This window comes from Ornithodoros turicata, chromosome 2 (genome assembly GCF_037126465.1).
Source record: "Ornithodoros turicata isolate Travis chromosome 2, ASM3712646v1, whole genome shotgun sequence".
In the NCBI taxonomy this organism is placed as follows: Eukaryota; Metazoa; Arthropoda; class Arachnida; order Ixodida; family Argasidae; genus Ornithodoros; species Ornithodoros turicata.
In genome coordinates, this window is record NC_088202.1 from 70,062,730 (window position 1) to 70,087,963 (window position 25,234).

The 25,234-nt window shown below is 45.8% G+C and overlaps 1 protein-coding gene across 9 annotated transcripts in view; it reads left to right on the top strand.

Moving 5' to 3' along the window:
• The window catches only part of LOC135385549 (diacylglycerol kinase 1-like), a 479,846-nt gene that overhangs the window by 256,299 nt on the left and 198,313 nt on the right, over positions 1-25,234 (top strand). For 8 of the 9 annotated variants that reach the window (XM_064614920.1, XM_064614922.1, XM_064614919.1 and 5 more), the window contains one exon: positions 14,661-14,809. In XM_064614920.1, the coding sequence (XP_064470990.1) occupies positions 14,746-14,809 (64 nt within the window). In that variant the 5' untranslated portion in view covers positions 14,661-14,745. Of the gene's footprint in view, positions 1-13,312; positions 13,381-14,660; positions 14,810-25,234 lie in introns of those variants that run through there. The other variant, XM_064614923.1, reaches the window with a different exon arrangement.

Genomic DNA, 25,234 nt, shown 5'->3' on the forward strand with positions numbered 1-25,234 from the left:
GAGTACAAAGTGTTATTCGCGGAGCCATCTTTTTCAATACTCTCGCCACGCACTGTGTGCAGTGCCGAACCACGCGGGAGCGGTGCATCGGCTGCATATGTACCGGAACCAGCTGTTGATTAAAAAAAGACCCCGCTCTACCCAGCGCCACAGGTGTGGTGCATTTATCGGTGCCGCTCGTATTTTTTGTTACATTCACCCGCTGCACTTGTGGCTGGCAACACACTCCTCTGAAGCTGGAAACAGTAAAACAGTTCCGCACAGAAGTTTCCTAATTAACTGGACTCTAATTCTTTTAGAGTGCTTCCTTCGTGCTGTTAGAAGTTGTCTCATAAGAGAGAGAGAGAGAGAGAAAAAAAAAAACTACAAGAAACTTAGTGACGATAACATCCGGCTTGCCTATACTGCAGCATAGAGATAATCCGGATCAACATTGCTGGGTAATTTCCGCGTGCATTTTACTTATTTGGGTTGCAGTTTCAGCTCTAATTGCAGCGCGTTATCAGTACGAGAGAAGCAATTGATTCTATTTTGCATGAAGTGAAGTCTGGGTGGACGAGGTTGACATGCATTCTTCAGGTACATCGTACATTCTTCATGCCGACGGATTTGTGCGTTGATCCCCGACGCAACATGAAAAAGGGCCTGTACGTTGCTGTCGCGTGAACACTTCAAGATGCCCGTGATATATCAATATCGTATTTTACCGTCAACATAAAAATCTATTTCAGCGTGTATATTGCATATAGATCAGCCTAATGCGAAGCCTGACAAAGAGCGAAGGGAAGAAAACATTATGACGGAGGAAAGGGACTTCATGTTAGGCGCACCTCCGTAATGGAACTTTATCAGGACCCACAGGGATTTGTGGCAGAGCTATGGTGTGCACTCTCCACAAGCCACTTAACTCAAGCTGGCTAAGCTCCGCTTTGTTCGTGAAGCCTAGAGATGCCACACAAACCAGGATCATGACGTGGATCAGGCGTGGTTGAACACGATAAGCTTTGTGCGCCCGCGATTATACGTACACAGGCTTGTTGCGAACTATCCGTCATTCTTGTACCTGGAACAGCGTCGAGGACTTGGCTTACTTTAATAATGAAATTAATGTGTGCGCGTTATGCGGTGGACGTGTAACATGGAGGTCGTCGCACAAAAGTGTAAAAAAAAAAAGATCAAAGGAACACGTCGTTAACGGCTAGTGTAAAAGTAGAAACTTTCGCGAATTTCGCGATCGAACCCTGTTTTCGCGAAATTCAGGTTCCGCGAAATATATAGGCAGCGGGGATGAAAAGGTATGGGCACTGGAATTCGCGACGGTACGTGCTCCACAAAGACAAATCGACTTACTTGACGACCTTAATTCTCACAAATTCGTTCTTGTCGAACATTTCTATAATTGAAACGCCACTTCAACATCAGTAGTTTATTCGCATACTATATCGCTTGGCATTGCAGATACCTGCTTTCACAAAACCAGCACGTGTGTCATTTTCACGGGATTAGAGTTCACGGTAAGCCTCATAAGCCTTCCGGCTCATCGTCAAAATATAATTTTTGTTGTTGTTGCCGGCATGTACTCTCTTAAAAATGAACTTCACCATATAGTATGCTCCCAGGCAACTATATATACCGGGTGTTTCAGTTAAATCCCCGGGCTCAACAATTCGCGAACCGGTGCACCAATCGAATAACTTTCTTTTTTACAAGTATCTGTCCAATACCGCCTACAGGATGCGCACCGCGTGAATGAGCGGGAGGCGCTCATTATTTAAATAAAAATTCAAATGAGATTCGTGAAAAAAGCTAACTTCTAAAGCAGGGCGCCGTCAGCATCAAAATGGGTACTATACCCCTTCTGGGACCTTCAGATACCTTTTAGAGAATACCTTTTAGAGAATAATCTGCAACCGAAGCGGGTCATTTGTTGCAGTAATTAATTGGTTTCGGTTTACGTATTTTTGTCGCGGCTGGTCGCGGCGAAGCGCAAAAGGACGTAATTCATTGGTGGACATGGGAGTGAAAGAGCGTCCTTTTGCGCTTCACCGCGACCAGCCGCGACAAAGATATGTAAACCGAAACCAATTAATTACTGCAACAAATGACCCGCTTCGGTTGCAGATTATTCTCTAAAAGGTATTCTCTAAAAGGTATCTGAAGGTCCCAGAAGGGGTACACTCTTAAAAATGAACTTCACCGCATAGCACGCTCTTAGCCAACCATTGCCACAAATGATATCGTTACCTGGCCTGATTTGTTGAAAACGGGAGGCGTACGCCTTTTCTGTGACAATTATGAACAGCATAAGTGTCACAAAAAGGCGTACGCCTCCCATTCTCAACAAATCAGAGCAGATAACGATATCATTCGAGATGATGGTTGGCTAGGAGCATGCTATGCGGTGAAGTTCATTTTTAAGAGTGTAGTAGCCATTTTAATGCCTTCGGCGCCCTGCTTTAGAAGTACGCTTTTTTGCCAAACTCCTTTGAATTTTTATTTAAATAATGAGCGCCTCCCGCTCATTCACGCGGTGCACATCTTGTAGGCGGTATTGGACAGATATTTGTAAAAAAGCAAGTTATTAGATTGGTGCACCGGTTCGCGAATTATTTAGCCCGGGGATTTAACTGAAACACCCGGTATAATCTCGAATGATATCGTTATTTGCTCCGATTTGCTGAAAACGGGGGGCGTACGCCTTTTTTGTGACAGTTATGAACAGCATAAGTGTCACAAAAAAGGCGTACGTCTACCGTTTTCAACAGAGACAACGATATCATTCGAAATTATGGTTGGCTAGGGTCGCGCTATGTGGTGAGGTTCTGTTCTACGACAGATGGACACCAACCTAAGATTTTTCATGCCTCACGGCGTACCCCGATCTGCTGAGACTCTTATTAACCGTCTTCGAGCTGGCGTCCCGTTCTGCCGTTCTCTACTGCACAGGATGGATCTGGTCTCTGTTGTGCCCCGAGTGTGATGTGGTGGATGACGGCGGATACGTCTTGCTGGAGTGCCGCCACTTCAGATCGGAGACACACTCACTCCTTTCCGGCATTTTACGCATGACGGACCGCCCATTGGAGCTGACTCATTTATCGGGTCCTTAGGGTACTCCGCGCAATCAACGGGAGGCAATCCGTCTGCTGGTATAGCCTTCCTGAGTGAGACTGGTCTCACAACTGTATTGTGAACACGAAGTGCGAACTCCCTTTTAGTGTGAACTGCTGACACCGTATTTTGTAGATCTGTAGTGTGCTATTTTGTTTTCCCGCTCTATTGATTGAGTGCCCGTGAGTTGAGGGATCCCGCTGTGATTCAGGGTTTTGATTCAGAGTGTGTAATAGCTATACAGCTTTTGCAATGGACCAGGTAGCACCCATGGTTTTCTTTTGTATGTATTTTTCTTTTTTCTTTGCGGAATAGCAAGCCGACGTCCCGTTTGGCAGACCTTTCCCCCTTTTCTTCCTTTGGTCTAATAAATATATCACTCCCCCCCATGGTGGGATGCTGAAAGCTCCAAGGTTTACTTTATTTTACTAAATTACTAACCAACTACGTGCAGCTTCGGCAATATGCTAGCCTGAACTGTGTAGTACCGCGACCCTTCATGGAGCATCACATAACACTCGCCGTGCGAAAGCTTACAGAGCTTATACACATCGATTACTTCCTACTTGATCCCGGCATTTTGATGCGGACATCATGGAGCACGGATCGTTTAGATGAAATATATCTCTCACTAAGTAAGTATACACGGAATGCAGAACAGAACTATAACAGACAACAGAACTAACCAACAACAGAAATATAAAACAAAATAGTAGCAGCAGTTTTAAACTTAAGGTGCAAATTTCTCCATGTTTTTTTCTTAAGGTGAAATATTTTTCATACAAAAAGCAATTTTGACGAGTTTATTCTGCTGTTTCTATTAATTAATGAAGAGACATATGTTAGTGAACTTAATGATTAATACTGTTCGACGGAACTATCCAAACGGAGGTAGGGTGATGTTGCACGAAGAAGCTCGCCCTATGTCTAAATAAGCGTTTGAGTGCATAGAAACTATAGAACATAGAACTATAGAAATGTGGGGCTGAAGACGTTCGGCATAGCGTATCCGGAAAATTTTCCAGGTATCGATACTTGATAATTTTTAAAAGAATCATTTAGTAGTTCATCGAGTAAACGAGGTAACATTTAACTAAGACATTCCCTAAACTATGAGGCTTCGTTCTAGAGTTGAATGGGGGACTAATGCAAGTTTGATATGTGCATGGTTATTTATGTTGGGGTCTTATAGATATTATCACAACGTTTTCGCGCACGACGTCAGATTGCGGCATGTACAGGTAACGATCTATGAAAATAACCATATGCAAGTGGCGGCATTGCGTACAGCAGCGTTCTCTGTGTGGCGAAACCACGTAGATAAACATAATTGGTTCGGAGCTCCTATTAACTAGTGTGAAAACTTAACTGAGCCATGAACAACTTCCTGGCATCAGTTGACACGAGTAACGTAAATCGCGGAGGCTGAACGAACAATTAAGGGTAACACAGCACTTGAGCTTTACCAAAGCTCAATCAGATAGGTGTGGGTTCGAGCCCCGCCACTGCGCTCGCTCACTTTTCGTTAACAGCCGTCTTGCAGCGAATAAGTTGCACCAGTGCAGCAAAGTGTTCAGGGAAGGAACCAAGTAGGGAATGCCCAAGCTGTAGAGCACGAGTGATTCTTCCACATGACTTTCGCTGAGAAGAAAGATCACCGAGATGTCCGTGCACCGAGTGATCCGTGCTCCAATATGTCCGTGCACAGAACTGTCCACACCGAAATGACCTGACCTTCCCGGCCTCCGCATAACTAAAATGTTCCGTGACAGAAGGAAAGCAAGCAGCATGTTTCAGCACAAACTTCACTACAAGTGATAAGTGTATGTGAGTGTGACACATGTGAGAATCATGTGAGTGTAAGACACTTTCAGATCGCTCTGCGATCTGAAAGTGTCTTACAACAGTGACCCGATGGAAAGCAACATCTGTTGTGTGTCATTTATCACAATCTGCAGGCCTGGTCAAAATAGAATAGCTGGACAAACAATGGGATTTCCTGGAGGGGGAAGCAGAAATGGAGTTACGGTACTCGCATGCTTCGCATACCTCTCTTTGTTCTTCATCTGTGAAGGCTTCGTCCCTGGAAATATTTTGTCTCAACACGAATATCTGCTAGCGTCGTCTCTTCGGGTCTTCGGCCTTCTGTCGCCTAAAAGTGTCTTTTGTATTCAGTGAATGGAACGCCGAATAGAATTTCTGACGAGTACACGCCTGAGCTGAAAAAGAAAAAAGAAACTTCGCAGCGACTGCCCCTGGTGGGGACGCCAACTAGAAGAATCTATCTGTGCGTATGGGTGGAAAGCATGCGAGTATGGATAGGCTTCTCGCTCCAGTGCGCTTGAAACGGACGAGGATTTCACGTGGATACCTTTCAACGTGACGCTTCTTTTTCGCGCATTCTACAAGCACGTTTTGCGGGGGAAGGAAGTTGGTCCTTCTAGTAGTCCTAGTCGTGTCTATTGTTAACATGTGATCATTATGACGTTCACTAGTGCGATGTACGAACTACGCGAAAGTTTGAGCCTACCGTGCTGGAGTCGGGAGAGTACAACGCCTAAGCAACTTCTTTGACAAAGTTTCCCGCTGACACATAAACAGAAAAGGAATTAGCGGAGCGAGGGCGTACGTAATCTTAGACAAACGCATTTATGCACATATTGGCGTTTTAGGTAACGGCCGAAGGAGCTCCCGACGTTGGCGTCAGCACCTTTAAAACGGTTTACGAGGTCTTCAACGATGAGCAATCTGCCCTTCGAAAAAGATATTCTGGCCCGAAGAATCGCACACCAATGTTGCGTAATTCGAACGGCAGTGCAGGAGGTGCAGGAATATGGAGTGTTCACCGTAAAACTTTTTACACCCTTAAGGGTGTTTTTAAACTTTCCCATGGCGAACACCATTAGGGGTGTTCCTGAACACCCTTTCAAAAAGGGTGTTATTTCGGAAAAAACACCATTCCAGTATGGAATAATCATAACAGATGCCAGCCTAGTGCGTCATGCTGCATGTCTACCACCTGTTATTCTTCCGACATGCGTAGCCAATCTCCGACACCAGTGCTCAAAGAGGTTTTACCTCGTGCCAAACCCGGATACCGACTGAGCTACAGACGCTCGTGCGGACAATCCTCATTATAGGATACTCGTTCTACGGGCGAATTAGTGCGAAATTCGCATGGAACAAGTATATAAGACTGTCAGCGCAGGTCAACTGGCATCGATAAGGAAACCCTGATGATTAGGGGACACATAACGACAGCGACAGTGTTGTTTATTTGTCCCCTCAAGCGTTCACCCGCTCGCGTCTATTTCCTCACCGATCTATCCATTCTTTTTGTTTTGTTTTTTGTTGTTCCTTTCATAATTTAAGAACTCTGTTGTGGGCACAGGCTGTTCCCCGCAGACACAACAACCCGAAAACGGTGAAGGTATTGAATGCAGGCCTGCTGTACATGAAAGCCACAATGTAACTGCCAGAGCCGCGATACACTCCTCTGCAAGGCGGGACAGCCCTGAGCGGGACAGTCCATTGCTACTCTATCTGCAACGGTCGCAGACCTGCAAGTGTAGACCTCGTATGGTGTGACTAACTTCTCCATCGTGCATGTCACTACTTATTTTTTTAATTTAAACCCCTCAGAGTCCACATACAGGGTGTCCCAGAAAACGTGTCATTGAATTATAATAAAAAAACTACACCACATAGAGTCATGCGGTCAATGGCATTTGTTCTTACTGGGTTTTTGCCACCTCCTCATGTGAATGTCGTGTAACGTAAGATTAATTATGTAAATTTTTGCGAGCTTAAGTCGGAAATTTGCCTAGTAAAGGTCACTTTTTTACCCAACAAATGTGAAGAGCGTGTCTAATTTAATCAAATTAATGATAATTGACAGGGATATTCAGGAGCTACCCCATCGGAAAAAATAGCCGAACATCATGCTTTACGGAGGTCGCACAGAATACGCAGGTCGCACACAGGTCGCACTGAAGTTCTTTTTTAACAGTGCACCAACAATAACTTTTTGAAGTTATGTCGGTTCAGCTCCCCTAGAAGTTGGCCGAGGAAGCACATTCCCTATGGCGTCCGTCGTGACGTTGCCCACCTCTCTTAGGCCGACAACGGCGGACCCTTTCACCATCACCACCACCACCATGACCTTTTCGAGGTTCAGTGAATGTTTCTTTTTCTTCTGTCTTTTTGGCTACAGTCGTGACGATGCCCACTTCTGTGTGGCCAACAACGACGGGCCGATTAAGACATTACCACCCCATTTCCCCTGTGATAGTCGTGACGTTGCCCGCCTAAGCGTGGCCGACTACGGCAAGCAGTTCCATCATCACCACCACTACCTATGTTTTTAGAGTGGCCGCACTAAAAGCCGAACTTAGTGCATAACAGGCTCCTAGAGCCAATCATAATTTCGAACGATGTCGTTCTGTATTATGATTTGCTGGAAATGGGAGCGTGCGCCGTTTGTGAGGCTTTACATTTACGTTAGTGGACACCAAAAGGCGTACGGCCAGCTCTCTCCCAAAATCAAGAGTGATGACGCTATATGATTATTGCGCAGTGGTTGGTCGTGCGTATATGTTATGTGGTACAGCTGTACGAAAGGCTTCGATGTGTCTGTCTACCAGGATTATGTAGAAGGCAGGAGAACCTTAGACAGCTTTGTGCGCAGAGTCGAACCAACGATTCGCTTAGGAATCATAATTCGCGGTGTTTTCCTTTTTTTTTACCTGCTGACTTCAGCAATCAGTTCACTATATTGGTGTATTCGTGGTGCTTCTACCCCACCGATGCGACGCGCGCACACAGACAGGCAGACAGAGGGGATGGGCGTACGCCTCTGGGTGTCCATAAACAAAATGTAACATGTGACAAAAAAGCGTACACCTCCCATTCGCAACAAATCAGGAGAACGATGTCATTAGGAATGATGATTTTGCGAACACATCAACACCACCACTCCAGCCAACCACCCATGTTTTGTTTAGTGTATACCTGATTTTGCGGGACCAATCTTCTTCCGAGACAGGTTTTGCGGAACCCGTGCTAGGTACCGCAGAAAGCTTTTACCGGGAGTGGATATAGGGTTTCAATAGTGAAAGTGAGCCGACGACAGGCACGCGGTGAAGAGCAGCACAAAGCATGACTGGAGGCAGAGTGGTTCCCAGATACGCTAGCGCTTACTATACCAGACGACTGTCAACACTGCACGCAGATGAGATCAATACGAGAAGCTGAAAGCCCTCATGATGGAACGGTATAGGGAAAGCTCCGTCTCTGACAGATCTCGCAAAGGGCTTATGTGCTCCTTATTGATCTGAAGGCTCTGACTCTGAAAGCGTGCGTTGGCTTTTTCATCAGTGAGGAACAGAAAGGAAGACAGATAGGCAAATATGGAGGGCTCGCACGAAAGTCACGACGGACTCAACTTGCGAGCTATAGAATACGAACTACATTTTAAAAGAGCATTCAGACTTCAGAAACGGCCAGACGCTAGCAGTTCAGGGATGGCGCTCAGCGATTCCTTACATACACCAATCCCACAAGAAGAAGAAAAAGAGGGACGGGCAGGTTGGTGGGCTCTGTATTGCAGCCACGGTATAGTGCCTAGAATACTGACCAAGATTCAGCACTGATAAGTATTCTAGGCAGCGTAGCCACGGATAAACGTTCTTGCATTTGTTTTATGATATATTCTATCCCCTTCAGGAAATCGACATCTACGAAAGGAGGACACACGAACATGTATTTCCAAGTTAGCATTTTTACACTTATCGTTTATTTATTTACTCATTCGTTGCCCTGGTAATGCTACTGTATATAGAAATAATTACCTTACTGTATTAGTTTTAATTGCGTTGAAGGCGAAGCAGAACAATCATGCAACGGATAAGCTGTTTTAAGACGAAGGAGGAACAGGTGTATCCCTATACACACTGGAACTTTCCATTCCATAATGTTTTCATAATGTATCCTATCTGCAATCCATCTTGCACGAGGACGAGGACCACACGTAATGCTGGAAGCGTCGATGCAAACGTTCGTTCTCGTGTGGTCGTTCAGCACTTACGTTTTTTTCTTTTTTTGATTGCGTGTTAGCGCCGCGAAGCACCTGTGGCTATGAGCGGCGTACAGACGTGGACAGATGGAGTCAGGACAGCAGAAAGGAGTGGGGGACAGGGGGGTTAGTATGCGTCCTGGGCCGACTTCAGGGGGAACTGTGCCGACATTCGTCAGGAAAGTCTTCGGAAAACCCAGGGAAAACTTCAGCACTTAAGTGTAACACAGAGGCATACATTGATGTGATACACGGGCACACAAGAAACGAAGACTATACTATTCGTCTTCGCTTCTTGTCTTCCTTGCCCACTCCTTTGCTTTGTATAACATGTACGAACTATCCCATGGTACGTTGATGCGCCCCCTTTGAAGGAGTTTTCTGAATAAGTATCTGACAACTGTTGCTCGACATGTAAGTGGATGTGCCGTTGCCTACGGGGGAGAGCGTGACTGACTTGGCGCTGTGACTCGGCGGATGATGGATGACGCTTGCTTCCGCATTGACTATAGCAGCGCGTGACGGTGGTGAGGAGTGACCAGTCATTTGGAGCGGTGGAAAACGAGGCACTAGTGGAAAACAGTGGTACGTACAGGGAGAACGGGAAACATTGGGTTTGAAACGGGCGCGGCAGTCACCGAGGGATGCATGAATTAAGCTAATCCATTGTCCAGCCATAAGTCATGCTGCCTGTACATGCCCCAAACTGTCGATGTCAAAGTCAGAGCGCTCCGTCCGGAATGGCTTTATTCTCTTTCTCCTCATCACGCACTTTGGGGGTGGCTGATGCCGAAATGGCTTGCCGTTGTTGGCCGCACATGGGTGGGCCTTGGGTAGTATCTAGAACTTCTCAGCTGGCCAATAACGTGTTCAGTTACCGGCATAGGATTAACATGTCTCTCAATGAATTCGTTCAAGGGAGTGCAATCAACACAGATCCGATAAGCCCCATTTGGTTACATTACGATCACCACGCCGCAGCACCATTGTGTGGGTGTATCCATCGGCACGACGACACCTTGCGCAACCGTGTCCTCCATTTCCTTCCTGATTATTTGCACGAGAGGAAAAGGAACTCTCCGTTGCGCTGAAAGAGGGAAGGACACATCTTGTGGCTTTTGACATATTTCATGGGACATCTTGACACAAGCTAGTGCTTCGAACAGTCTTGGGAACTCCTGTCAAGGCTTGACAGACGTCTTCGACACGTGGGACTCCTTTGCTGTAATCGAAAAAAGCCTCTTCACCACACCCAGTGCCTCTCTAGCTTCTCGTGACAACAAGGTGTCTTCCAGACACCGAACTCCATAAATGTCTGTGCAAAACCTCTTTCTTTGGTACCCGATTTCTGTATGCCCAAAACCTGAAGCCGCTGCTGTTTCGGCCCTTTGAGAACTCACATCGGGTCGCTGAACTTCACCTGGGATAAATACTAGCGGTATAGATCTCCCGACGTTACGGTCACGTTAACTCCTATGTAAACTTTGAAATCAGGCGTGTGTCTATGCTTGTCGGAATCATCCAATTTTTACAACCGTTTGCGCTTATTACGCAGGTAAACGCGGGTTCTTGCGAAAGAACGGCTCTAAGCGCTGTTGGATTCAGGAATAATGTCGTATTTTCTTGCGGTTGTCGTATTTCGCGTCCTTCCCCGACAACTGTCCCACAGATGTGGGAGACGCCCACAGTACGCGTAGACATTTCCATTCCGCGTTTCGACAGCTTTCTCCGCTCTGTTCTCGAATAGTAAGCATTCTCTCAGCTGCTGTGGGTAAAGCCTTGACTCGCTGGACTTTGTCCTCGGAACCAGGACGCAAGGAACTAGCGTTTCTTTTGCACATTTTCTGTCTGCCGAGCCATGGTCGTCGCCTTCTCTAGAGTGTGTTCGGGATCAGGTTGAATGTTCTCTAAGAGATCTCTATCGATGACTCCAACAACAATTCTGTCTCTGGTGAGCTCATCATGCAGCGTTCTGAGCTTACAATGTTCTGCTAGGACTCTAATGAACTCCTCGATAGGCTCTCGTTCCCTTTGCGGACGAAAATTAAACTTGGCTCGTTTATTCACGAAACTGCGCCTGACCACAAGGTGTTTCTCGAAAGCGACTACCACAGTCGCGTAATTCGCCATGTCTGTCTCATTGCCGTCAACTTCGAAGACAACAAAACATCTTCCGCTTTGCTTAGATCATCATGTGATGTTGCTCATCTTCAGGCACTGCATTCAGTTCACTGACGACGCGATATCGTTCGAAGCGTCGCTTTCTTCTGGGTACGCGAAATTGAATCGTTCGGGCTTTAGAGCTACAGAGACGCCTTGGGTACCGTTCAGCTCTGGTGAAGGCATAGCTCTCTCCTTTCTGATAAAATGCGTATTCACATTCGCATTTATTCATTTCCTTCGAAGAACAGCCACCAGCTGCCATCATGTGCAAATCAGTGTACCGCCACAGCGGCGGTGAATCGGCCACCTCATCATCCCCTAGAGCAACGTATGTGTGTGTGCGCGCGCGCAAATCAGAGCGTTCCGTCTGGAATAACTTTGTTCTACTTCCTCCTCCTCCTCACACACGCTGTGGCCGTGATCCACGAAGGGAGATTCTTCTTCTATACACTCCGGATTCATCTATCCGAGTCTCGATCGTCTTTATCTAATAACACCAGTCTGCTTCAACACCTGTGCACCGCAAAAGCGGAAAACTGCTGGACACCCCTTGCAGGCACTGGCTGAAATGCTATAAGGCGTTCCGCATCGCTGGTCACTGCGTTGCTGTGTTGACTTCCACCCCCTTTTATTAACGGCAATTAAAAACCTCATTCTGAAAATGTCCAAAAGCCACTGGAGGATACGGCAACCTACCCTTGGCTTTTTTGCAAGTCGACTATGCGAAGTTAGTCTAATTAATGGCTAAGCTATACTTAAAATACGCCAGCCCTTGCTCAATGCAACACTAATCCTCCGTATTTCCGTGGGCGGAGGTGCTTGGTCTAGGAGAACCCGACGCGACGAAGCCGACTTTCAATGCCGTCCGTAGGTTCATATTAAGTAATGCGTGCTGGCAACTACCATCGTGATTTCTGTTTCTCACGTGCGTTTACATGGACGGATATGTCTACAGAAGGCCCCAGTCGACTGATCATTGAGGTCAACTGGCGACGGTTTACATAAGTGTCGACTGATGCGTCATAGAGCTCTCCAGGATTCAGTCAGCTGATACTTGACTGAAGCGCCACCCTCATCTTTGAATTGTAACCTAGAAATTTAGATACGTTACACACAACTTTGTCATCGTCTGAATTCTTTTACTTCTCAAATACTTTTGCAGCCTTTCCGCATGCGTTTCTTTTCATAATGGGAGAGCCGTCTGTTGTATTCTTTTGAGCGTACTATGGTGAGCTAGCTTCTAGCTCACCATAAGCGTACTGCGTAGGATATATTCTTCTTCTTCTTCTACTTCAAACGCTGGCCGTTATCCACCACTGTCTTAGAAAAAAAGGTTTGAAAAGGTGGTGACCGGCTCTCTAACCACCCCGTTTGCAGCGCCCCCTTGCCGAGAGGTATAACTGGGCTGTTTACTGCCTCGATTGCGGCGCTATCTTTCGGTCGACAACATACGCAGGGTGGTAACTGAGCCCATTTATCAATTTAATGAAGTGGCAAGGCACCGAAGACGCGTCAGACACACGTCGGCCCGTCGGGAGTCACTGCTATCCGGCTGCCAGGGTATGGATAGATGTTCGTAACCAGGGTGAGGAGTACGATACGTATATAGCGCCAAGAACCGTCGATATCTGGCTCGAGTGATATCAGCAAGTGTAGGCAACACCTCAATAATGTGTCCAAAGAGGGAAATATTGGCGAGGCTGTCCGCCGTCTCATTGAGTAAAAGCACACGGTGACAGGGCACCCACGTGAGTACAATCTCGGATATGCGGCGTCAGCTATTCCTCTTCTTCTTCTTCCTCCGTCTCTGGCCGTCATCCACCTATTCTATTCCGAGGTGAAGGAGGACGAGGTATCCGGCAGTGACGTATAGGAAGTTGCTGAATAGGTCGACGTACGCAGTTTACATGGTGGGGTTCGGTCGACATTTGTGGCCTGCACTACCCAAGCAGAGCGACTCATCTTTACTGTGTCGAGTCCTCTTTTAAGTCGACATAGGCAGGATTACATGCGGACGATAGATCTTCTTCTCGGTTAAGTTGATTTGTAAACGCAGCTGTCTTTGTAAACGCCGCCTGCGTTTACATAGAGACGACACAAGTCGACTACCGGTACGCGCCCTTCCACGTGTACGGCTGTACCTGAAAAATGTCTGGTACTTACTTTCGCTGGCAGAGTTCGTAGTCTAAAGCGGTATATTTCGGTTGGAGTCACGTTCATGGCTTTTACCTGAATGTCGGACATTGTTGTGTAGACGACACTGGGGGTAGCTGCCAGAGTTGTACGAAATACTGCGCAAAAGTATTTAAAATAGAGTACAAAATACTCAAAACTGAAAGTAATTTGAGTAGAGTAGTAAATACTCTAAAAAGTATTTAAGATACTCTTTAAAGTACTTTAGTAGTAGCAGTAAGTGAAACGCATAATGTGAACATGACCTTACAAATGAAAGGAATAAACTTCGTCAGCCATGCTTAAGCATCTTTCATTTGCAACGTCTTGGTGTCAAGTAATGTTTGGTGAACTTTGGTGAACCCAAGTAAACTTTGTTGATATGTTCTGACCCAAAACTTCGTAATCCCTCCTGTATGTCCGTTCGGGTCTTTCAATATCTGGCACGTGTTTATTGGTTTGGTGACCAAGGAAATAAATGCCGGGATTCTCTTGTACTTAATCCCCTGGTGATTCACCTGGCAATATGAATAGGAACGGGTTTCTGATGAAGTTGGCTATTACCAAGCAAGGCCAAGCGTGGGACCAGCCTATTGTACAAGAGGATAAATGAGAGATTCGCGAATTCCCGAAAAAAGAAAGAAAAAAATGTGTTAAATTCCAGTTAGCTGAAAATCTCGGCATGGCGGGAAGTGTGCTGGATATGGCTTGACGAGGAAGGAAAGTATTTTGAGTACTGAGTAGCAAATACCGAAAAAGTATTTTAAATAGATTAAAAATACTTGTCGCAAAAAGTATTGAGTAGAGTACCAAAATACCTGCAAAAGCATTTAAAGTACTGTATTTTGAGTACGTACTCAAGATACGTACAAGTCTGGCCTAGCTGCAAAATCGTGCATGCATTGCGTACATACAAATACTTCCGCGAAGCATTGAAATAAACTTAGGAAGCCGAAAAATAGAGTAATAAACCACACCGGTACAGCATCTACATGATGTGTGCTAAGGCATCGACACTTTGTAACAGGGCTCGCTTGAAGTGTAATTTATGGATGTCCTCTCTTTACATTAAAAGTGCTGCATAACACGAATAACTATGTATTGTGGCTTGTGAAATGAGAATTGCTTTCTGTTGTTGCAGGTCATGCGCAGTAGCGTGCTAAGAAGCGGCGTTCGGCCGCGCAGCCACCGTCACGCCAGATGACGTGTCGTTGAGTGACGACGCTATGGCCGTCAAGTGGGAGAAGCTCTCCCCGGCGGAGTTTCAGCAGCTCCAGGACTACATACAATGTAAGTGGCAGTCTTACCTTGCTCGAGTACTCCGTCGAACGTACAATGAAGCGCTCACTCTGAAAGGAATTTTTGGAAAATAGTAACTTTGGTTGATTCGATTTTCCCGCGGTCCGTGCAACTCAGTCTCCAATAATTGAACCCGTGTGTGCAATAAGGGAATAATTCGAGAAATCCCAAACCGAGAAAACTTCAAGTGAGTATTTGCTAAAGTAATTGCAGCTTGGCTCCTCGAATAACGCAAATGCAAAATGTGTGACATATATGTCCGTGGCTTGAAAACCCGAGACAAGGTAGAGGACGATAACAGACAAACACAAACACGGTCTCAAAATACATATATATATGTAACATATATGTAATATATATACAAATACACATATGTATTTGTCTACTCTACATGCATATCCTGCTGTTAGCATCGTTTTGGGGTGTGTGATTTAGCAGAAACTGAACAAAATCCAGGATCATAACTTATCTCCTTTTTCAATATCACACCGCATGCACGGGGCTTTTGTGCAAAAACAAAACAATTCCCCCGAGCCAGACCTTGGTGGCAGAACGATGGCGACCCCAGGTAGTATGATGCAACCCGTGTGTAGTGGAGCAGCCATGACAGGGATGATTGTGGTGCTAAACGAGCGCACTCGTGAAAATCATGTCCTACACTCTTAAAAATGAACTTCACCGCATAGCACGCTCCTAGCCAACCATCACCTCGAATGATATCGTTATCTGCCGTGGTTTGTTGAAAACGGGAGGCGTACGCCTTTTCTGTGACACTTATGCTGTTCATAATTGTCACAAAAAAGGCGTGCGCCCCTCGTTTTCAACAAATCAGGGCAGATAACGACATCATTCGAGATAATGGTTGGCTAGGAGCATGCTATGCGGTGAAGTTCATTTCTAAGAGTGTGCTGGTAGGAAGAATGTGTTTTTCGAGAGGACGCCGAAGTTGATTTCAGCATACACTCTTAAAAATGAACTTCACCGCACTGCACGCTCCTATCTAACCATCATCTCGAATGATTACGTTATCTGCCATGATTTGTTGAAAACGGGAGGCGTACGCCTTTTTTGTGACACTTATGCTGTTCATAATTGTCACAAAAATGGCGTACGCCTCCCGTTTTCAACAAATCATGGCAGATAACGTAATCATTCGACATGAGGGTTGGCTAAGACCGTGCTATGCGGTGAAGTTCAGTTTTAAGAGTGTAGGAGCAAAATTTAAGCTACACCATTTGTATGCGTGTGTAGAAAAGGGGCGTGATTTGACTATCCATCCCATTGACACACATGCATTTCCCGTTTCGTACCTTCCTGTCGCGGGTCAATAAATTGTAATACGGTCCTAAATTTTCTTTGGCAGGTACATACAGCTAGGGACAAAAGTTTATGGAACACGGGACTGGGCATTTATTCATCGTAGCGGCTCCCTGCTAGATATCGCAACAGATATCGCGCTAGTGATCGCGTACAGATAGAATAAGAAACGGGTGACCGGCTACCCTATCCATCTCTCAGTATCTGTGTCTGCTACTGTTTCTTGCTAGGGCGTCGCTCTAATGAAGAAATGCGACACCTCTGTGTTCCCTGAACTTTTGTCCCAAGCTGTACACGCTTAAAAATGAACTTCACCGCATAGCATGCTCCTAGCCAACCATCATCTCAAAAGATATCGTTATCTGCCCTGATTTGTTGAAAACGGGAGACGTACGCCCTTTTTGTGACACTTATGCTGTTCATAATTGTCACAAAAAAGGCGTACGCCTCCCGTTTTCAACAAATCAGTGCAGATAACGATATAATTCGAGATTTTCGTTGACTAGGGGCGTGCTATGAGGTGAAGTTCATTTCTAAGAGTGTACGTAGATGTCGTAGCATCAAAAATACTAAAAACGGGATAAGCCAACTTATCCCCTTATTGGGCATCCACGGGTTCAGTTATGCCTGTCACATCATGATAACTTCGTGATAGCACATCGTGATAACTTCTTTGCGCCGTGTGCCGGTGCACGTGGTTCAGTCACCAGTTCACGACTGTGACTGACACACGCTCCGGAGCCCCGAGGATTGCTTTGCTCTAGCGAGGGGGCGGCAAACCGACTGCGTGGCGCAGTGCGCATGAAAAGGAGGACAAACTCCAAATAAAAGAAAAAGAAGGCAGACTCCTGATCGAAGGGGTAAGTTTAACTTCTGCGATGTGCAGTCGAACGAAGTATACCGGCTCCTCGCCGAAGTAACGTGATTCAATCAGCGTGTGGTTTTGCTTCTTGTGGTGCCGAAGATGAACTGGACGCTAAGTGCAGGAGGTGTGGCAATGTACTGAAAGCTTTCGGAGCCTCCACGAACATCTCCTTCAACACAACGTGAGCCACTCGCCATATGGAGTTTCGAAAGCTATCTTTCACTTCGACATTGGGCAGCTCAGGGTATTCACCTCCTGCCGCTTGCCAGGTTTTGATACTGTGGCGGTTGGGCTTTGTAAGTCGAAGCTTGGTTTCGTCCGTGGTGCCAGTATGAAATAAATTGATGGGCGCTACACGTGACGAGTGCGGACAAAACGACAACGTAGAAAAGGCTCTTCAGTTTTTCTATAAAAAAAAAACGTCGAATAATAGCAAATAAAAAGAAGGATAGAAATCAGTAAGTTCTGACAAGCATTTTGATTGACGTGCAGAGACAGATCGCCGAGAAGACACAGAAAATACAGACGGGAAACGTCAGAGTTAGTATAAAAGGTGTGTGCGCGCTGCCTCGGCTTTATCCGAATTGCGAGATCCCGGGACTGAAAGAAAAAAAAAAAAAACAGAAAAGAAACGCTGTCGATGACGGTTTTGGTACATGTTAAAACGTAATCAGCAGCAAATTGTATGTCTAATTGATGACTTGGTTGGTTGGCAGGGCAGGAACGTGAATTTATTGACAATGACCTCAGGGCTGCGATGCCGCTGGCTATAAAATTTAATGACTAACAAACTCATTGGAAGCTACACTCTTAGAACATAGCTTCCCCGCTCAACGCGCTGGAGGCCAATGATAGCGTTATCACTCCAGTTTTTTTATTCGTCCTTGTTAGCGCCGCGAAACAACTGTGGCTATGAGCGGCGTACAGACTTGGACAGATGGAGAGAGGACAGCAGGTAGGAGTGGGACAGGGGGGTTAGTATACGACTTCAGGGGGAACTGTGCCGACATTCGTTTGGAAACACAGCCGCAAAACCCAGGAAAAGCCTCAGACAGCACAGCAGGTGCTGGGATTCGAACCGGCGTCCCCACCCAGTCTCGGCGTGGAAGGCTATTATGCAAACCACTACGCCACGCGAGCTGGTACTCCTCAAAGCCCTGGGCGTACGTCCTTTTGTGACAATTAACGTAAGCTCTGTTTTAAGACTGCATCCTCCAGTATTCAACAGAAAATGGGCTGCACGTGAGAACACTTTATGCGCTCATAAAATAGGCGAGACTAGACCGATGAGTAATTGGGAATTGCACGTGGAAGATTGATTGATTGATTATTTAAAAGAAAACCAGGGAGAAATTGAACTTGTCTCCAGACTGGTTCTGCTACTCCCAAAACAAAACAACAAACAAACAAACAAACAACCCAAAACAAACAAAAGTACATTCCCCATCCCCAACAATTAGTGTGTTAGTACACTAGGTGCAAGTGAATAAATATCACTAGAACATGCAAAGAAACAGATACACACTAATGCAAAGCTACACACTAATGCAAAGATATACACTAATGCAAAGATACACACTAATGCAATGTGCAACACGTCATCATTGATTGGCTTGAGTTTCGCAAAGATTGCAGCCTTTGAGTTATTCGGTATTCCTTGTTTGTAAAGTATGCGCTGGAAGGTCAGAGGTCGGCGCTTGTGATTCCTGCTCACTCATGCTAACCCATCTCCAAATCAGTTCCATGGTATGCTCAGTCATGGTCACTCACTTCCTGCTCAGTTGAGCTCTCAGTTTGCTCACTCATGTTCAACTCATTCGTCACATTGAGCATGAGTGAGCGAGCTCATGAGTGTGAATTTTGTGAGGTATACCACGTTTCTCCCTGTATCAGCTACAGGCGCTTTGACCATAAGACTGCCCTTCGCCCATGGTGTCATGCTACGATATCGAGAATGACTTAACGGGCTGCTATGATGGTCAGGATGACACTGAGGAGGGATCCACTTAGCGGTACTCGTCCGGCTGATCTACATAGCGCCGGCTGCAATCCTGAGACATTTTTTACCGCGCACTACAACTTTCCGTTTGCTCACTCACTCCCTGCTCAGCCCTCCATATGCTCACTCACTGCTCACCCATGCTCAACTCATTCGCCACTTTGAGCATGAGTGGGCATGAATGAGCGTGCTCATAAGTGAGTTTTGCCGAGGTATGCGAAGGATAACTCTCTCATTGACTGAGCAGCGTAAGGGAACAACGTTTACAAGCAGCTCACACTATTTTAGATTGGTGTCAAACCCTTAAAAATGTACTTCACCGCATAGCACGCCCCTAGCTTACCATCATCCCGAATGACATCGTTCTCTCCCCTGATTTGTTGAAAACGGGAGGCGTACGCCTTTTTTGTACCGCTTACGCAGCACATAATCGGTACAAAAAAGGTGTACGCCTCCCGTTTTCATCAAATCAGGGGCGAGAATGATGTAATTCGGGATGATGGTTGGTTTGCTGCGTTCTACGCGGTGAACTTCATTTTGAACAAACAATGGCAAGCCGGTGGCCGTCACCACCACCTCCTCATTTGTAAGGGTGCACAGGGACGATACGGGTAACCTGCTAACGCTGAAGAAATGACAGCCAATGGCTGGAGACGAGAGTTTGCTCCGCCCTCTTATCGCTTCTGATTCGGAGAGAGAGGGGGCATACGCTTTTTGTAGGAATTATCATATGTCCACACAATTGTCACCAAAAAGGCGTACACCGCCCTCTCTCTTCGAATCAGAAGTAATATCCCTATCAATCGTGGCAATTGTTGGTGCAGAGCGTGCTATGCGGTCAAATTCTGTTTTCAGAGCCAAGCCGTTTCAACGGCGAGCCAATCCTGCCATTACGCCCCCCCCCCCCTTTGATTTCAGAGTTTAGAACCACTTCGCCGTTTACGTCATGACATTACTAGTAATATTAAGTCCAATATAAGGCTGTTCGCAGACGACTGTGTTTTGTACTGTAAGATTAGAACTGCCGAGGATCTCTAAGCTTTACAAAGTGTTTTCGGTGCTAATGGCGCATGGTGCGACAAATGGGGCATGGCATTAAACGTAGCGAAGTGCAAAATTATGCACTTCAACCGCTCCCAGAGGACAGTTACGAACATATAGACACTCGGGTCGGTTCCCCTTTCTATAACGAATGAGTATAAATACTTAGGGGCAAACTTCCACGCAACACTTAATTGGGAAAGTCATATAAACTATACTGCGCCAGTCCTCCTTTGTCATTTCTGAGACATCACTTGAATAATGGTCCTCCCAATGCTAAGGAAACACTTTATATATCATATGGTCTTCCTGTTCTAGAAAACGCTTCTGTGGTATGAGATCCCCAGCAGGAATACTTAAAACAACTACTAGATGCAGTACAAAGTTTAAGCAGCCAGGTTCGTTGCAGGCGGTTAGTCTTTTTCTACCCGCTTCATGGAGATTAAGAACAGGGTAGGTTGGGAGCTCTCAGCAACACGAAGGAGGAATAACAGTCTTAAACTACTTTTGACATACAAAACGGTGAGACTGGTCTTTCTCTCGCGCGCCGCATGTGTACCTATCAAGTAGGATAGATCATACTAGAAAAATCAAACCATATACCGCCACCATACTGAACAAACAGTCTTTATGTCTTTTTTTGTCGCACGATACCCCAATGAAGTTCATTGCCACACAATGTTGCTAGTGCTCCTGATTGCTCCTCTTTCTTGTCTAGACTAAAGGCTTTGTCGCAATGCTAGATTTTTTCTCTTTTTCTCTGTATGTGTAGTTTATGTATATTTTATGTTCACATATGCGTGGTTTCCGCATTGTTCATGCACGTTCCCCTGCTGCTATCGTTCCTACGTAATAGGTGTATGGTATACGTAGTCCACAACATTCTTACACTCTTAAAAAGGAACTTCACCTCATAGCACGCTCCTAGCCAACCGTCATCTCGAATGATATCGTTATCTGATCTGATTCGTTGAAAACAGGAGGCGTAAGCCTTTTTTGTGACAATTATGAACAGCATAAGTGTCACAAAAAAGGCGTACGCCTCCCGTTTTCAACAAATCAGGGCAGATCACGATATCATTCGAGATGATGGTTAGCTAAGAGCGTGCTATGCGGTGAAGTTCATTGTTAAGAGTGTACTGTGTACCAGCAATCCAGGGAAGCCGGCCATGACATTATACGACAATGGATTCCTATGGCAGACATACAAGGGAATGAAGCGGCGATGAAATAGCGGACCTTGCACATCTGTCCTCATCAAAACATCTAGTGCCGTACGCCAAAGCAGATGTACAAGGCCTGTGAGGTCTCTTACACAGACTCTGCAATGACTATTAGGCATCGGGCACTATTCGCTGCTACACTGTTAAAACAGAACTTCACCACATAGCACGCTCCTAGCCAACCATCATTCCCAATGATATCATTCTGTGTCATGATTTGTACAAAACAGGGGGGAGGCGCCTATCTGGGACAAGATAATCTGTCCCAGATAGGCGCCTCCTCCCATTTTCACCAAATCAATGCACACAATGATATCATTCGGAATGATGGTTGGCGAGGAGCGTGCTATGTGGTGAAGTTCTGTTTTAACAGTGTACGCCTAGTAGACCCGCAACTGAAATTCAATGTTTCGTTCACGTTACCTCGATCTCTCTAGACTCTTTTGCACAGGTTACGTTTGTACGTTCCGTATGGGCGCCAATTCCACCACAAAATTGGGAGGGCTGACTCAGCGAACTGTATACTTTGTGCTACCGTGGAAGACACTGAACAGGGACTGAAACCGAAACGAATATCGGTTCGGTTACGTGTGATGACCGCCCCCGGTAGGAACCAGAGCCGTATATTAAAAGGGAGTCTGGCCATTAATGGGTCATGCCTATACCTGAAGCTCCACCCACTTTTTCAGCTTTCTGACCAATGGAGTCTTGAAATATGGGGCGCTATCAATCAACCTATCCTCACTATTTGTCCCCCTATCCAACATGGGCAGCGCCATTTTGGGTGTCAAGTGGATTGGATGGGATTGAAATGGATACCTCTCGCAATCTGCAGAACTAGTGGATTTTTGGTGCAAATTTGATGAGCGCCACCTATGAGCGTAAGGAACGTCGGGAGTTGTCGTCTGCTTCCGTCGTTGCACCGCTGCCGGCAGAACCACCTGCTGGGACACATTCTGTCGTCAGAATGATTTTTAAACAAATCTACATGAATAGTTGGAATATAAAAGGCAAGAATGTTTATATCCATCAAATCCAGCAATTAAATATAAGATTGTACAGCACAGTGTCGTTTTTGTTATGATTTCGCTGTGATCGCCACGATCGCCGTGTTCACTAGGCCTAACATCGGCGACAAAACGTATTATTTTCAATTAGATATCGATGGATGAGCGTAAGTTGAAACTGATTTCCGAGAAACGTATATGAGAATGTGCAGTTGCAGCGTAAAATCAGAGTAGTCTGTGAAAAAATTTTGTCACGAAATCCCCGCTTCACTGTGTTTGTTTTCGACGCCATTTTGGGTGGCAGTATGGTGTCATGGCGACCCCCTTGGTAAAAAAGCAAAATAATCAGAGGAGCGAGACTGTGATTGACAGGTCGAGCCTCTTTTTGTGACTCCTCCTAATGGCCAGACTCCCTTTCAATATACGGCTCTGGTAGGAACGACAGCACATGAGATAGGGGTACATTTGGGGTAGTTTGTGGAAGGAACGTTTTGAGAGGGAATGAGGGGAGCGCGCTCCGAATGGGTGATGCATGCCACTTGTCATGTCGAAGAAAGAGTGACGTCTTTCTTCGACGCACTTTTGTCGTTTGCGACATTCCCCGAAAAAAAAAAAATATTGTGGTCTCTATTATCTCGTGCACATTCATTTCGCTCGTGCTGCAACTAGCTACAAGGCAAGAAAAACTGCGGCAGATATTTCATAACGCATAAGGGACGTATGCAATACATGCGTGTGTCATCCGGTTATGGGTCCAGCGCATAAGATCGTATGTTGTCTACTCATCTTCTGAATGAAAAACGCACGACGAGAAGATCTACTTTAACAGAAGCACGTACAACACCACTAGTCAGAGTTGTAAAGCGATGAAAATATCGCATCCAAAGTTGTTCGCGTTCACGCTTGAACCGATTCATACGAACCGCCAACCGAAATCACATTTTTCGGTTCAGGTTACGGTTTCGGTTAATTGCCGATGGTGAGTTGCGGTTACATTCCGGCTCCGGTTCTTGAAAAAAAAAAAGGGTTCCAAGCGGTTTTCGGTTCCGTTCCGGTTTCAATCACTGCTGAGCACATCCTCATGAGCTGTTCGAGGTATGGAGCTCAAAGGGTCACTATGTAGTCTGCTCTCAACCGACTATGGACAGCCGAAACTTTGACCTCGTAAAAGGGCTGTGTCCATGATCATCTGACGAGAGGGATGCTGCCTTGTCAGCGCTTGTGACTTTTATCCGGAGTTGTGCGCTAGAGACCGCCTACTAGGGCCGTGTGCTTCATTCTGCACTACGCTAACCGCTAATTTCGTCTGTGTTTGTTTTATCGCCTCCACGTAGGGCGGGCGAAAGTGGCGTTTCTCTTCTTCTTCGTTTTCTCTCTCTCTCTCTCTTTCTTGTTTTTTTTTTTTTTTTTGTGGGGGCATTGTTTATGGGAGTCGCCGAGTTCGTCGTGTGATGCATTCGATCTCTCTCTTGTATACATATGTTTTTTGGTTTTTTTTTGTATACCTTTCTTGTGTATCCTGTATTGCCTTCATTGGCGCTGCGGGGCATGCAATAAATAAATTCACAAGGAATGTATGTGTGTCCCGAAATAAACTCTTGACAGTCGGCGCTCTGTGCTGTGTGTACACGTCTACTCTCGCGTTCATGGTTTTAGTGCTCTTAGCCCGAACACTTGTCACTTTATCGTAAAAATCGTCATCGGCCTGTGCCAAAATATCAGATACATGTTTTAAACAGCAAGTTGGCTTTTCACGTGGTTTTCTTTCGTTGAGACTGAGCTGAAAATGTGTGAGACCCAGTGTGGAAGATTTTTCTTTCGTGCACAGCTGTATTTGTACTCAAATTTGAAAGCGAAAGCAATAACATAACATATAGCAGTTGATGAACGAAGAGGTTTCCATGCTCTGGATGATAAGAATGCATGTTCGCTACATTGCTAGCGTCTGCTCAACTGTTATCATACGTTGTTATCGTCAATTACCGTCAACCACCCGTTTTCTCTCGCGAGAGGAAAATGCGCTTGGATGGAATCATGCAAGGAAGCGCACGGCTTCAACGTGCTCGTCCTTGCAATCTCATCTTCTAAATGAGCAGAACAGCCTGCGAACCGAAGGCAGTTCGTATTGAAACCAACGTCAAAGTTTGGGGATGATAATGCACTTTCTCCCTGTTCGTGTTACGATTATAGTTCCGACTATTGTCGGTGACTCTGAGATGTATCGTGGAGGCACCAAGTTATATGCACGTCGGTATCCGATGGTATACTCCAGTTACCTCAACTCATTATATTACTCATTATAAACTCATTCAGATCATAACCAACAAGAGTCATTTTGAGTAATTAGGAAACCAACCATTCGTAACGAGAAGTTGCAGCACTTGCAAACAAGGATAGGAAAAGCAAACCTTGTACACGCATATGCACGATTTGCTTCCGTTAACAGGGTAACCTTTTACAGTTGTCAACTAAGTATGGTAGCTGGAATAGCGCCAACTATACAAAGTGGCTTATTTTTTGCCGGTGTCCAGGAGGAGGACCAGTGCGTGGTCAGGTACGGCAAGTAGGCTAAATTCGGCTACGAGCATTTTCGCCTCCATTTCCTCAAAAGTCGTTACACCATCATCATGTGAGCCAGCCGGTCGTATTTTCGCGAGTGATACGTAGCAAAATGTGCCACATATCAATCAGAATCTGGAGCTAGGCTTCAAATTTTTTGCGAACAATACAAACCTTACCTCGAGTGAACAAATTCTTCCTCATGAGCTTTAAATTCACAAGCCGATAACCAGTAGTCAGGATGATAATGATAATTCGTGGCTTTACCGGATAATTCATGCTCCGGCACCTCTGTGGGTCCTCCTGGGGCCCGTCCTCTGCTGACCTCCGTCCTGTGCATTGTTCCCTGGTGCTTCGGACTATGCGCTATAGCCTGCCTGTCCTGCATGGGATCTTCAGCACTCC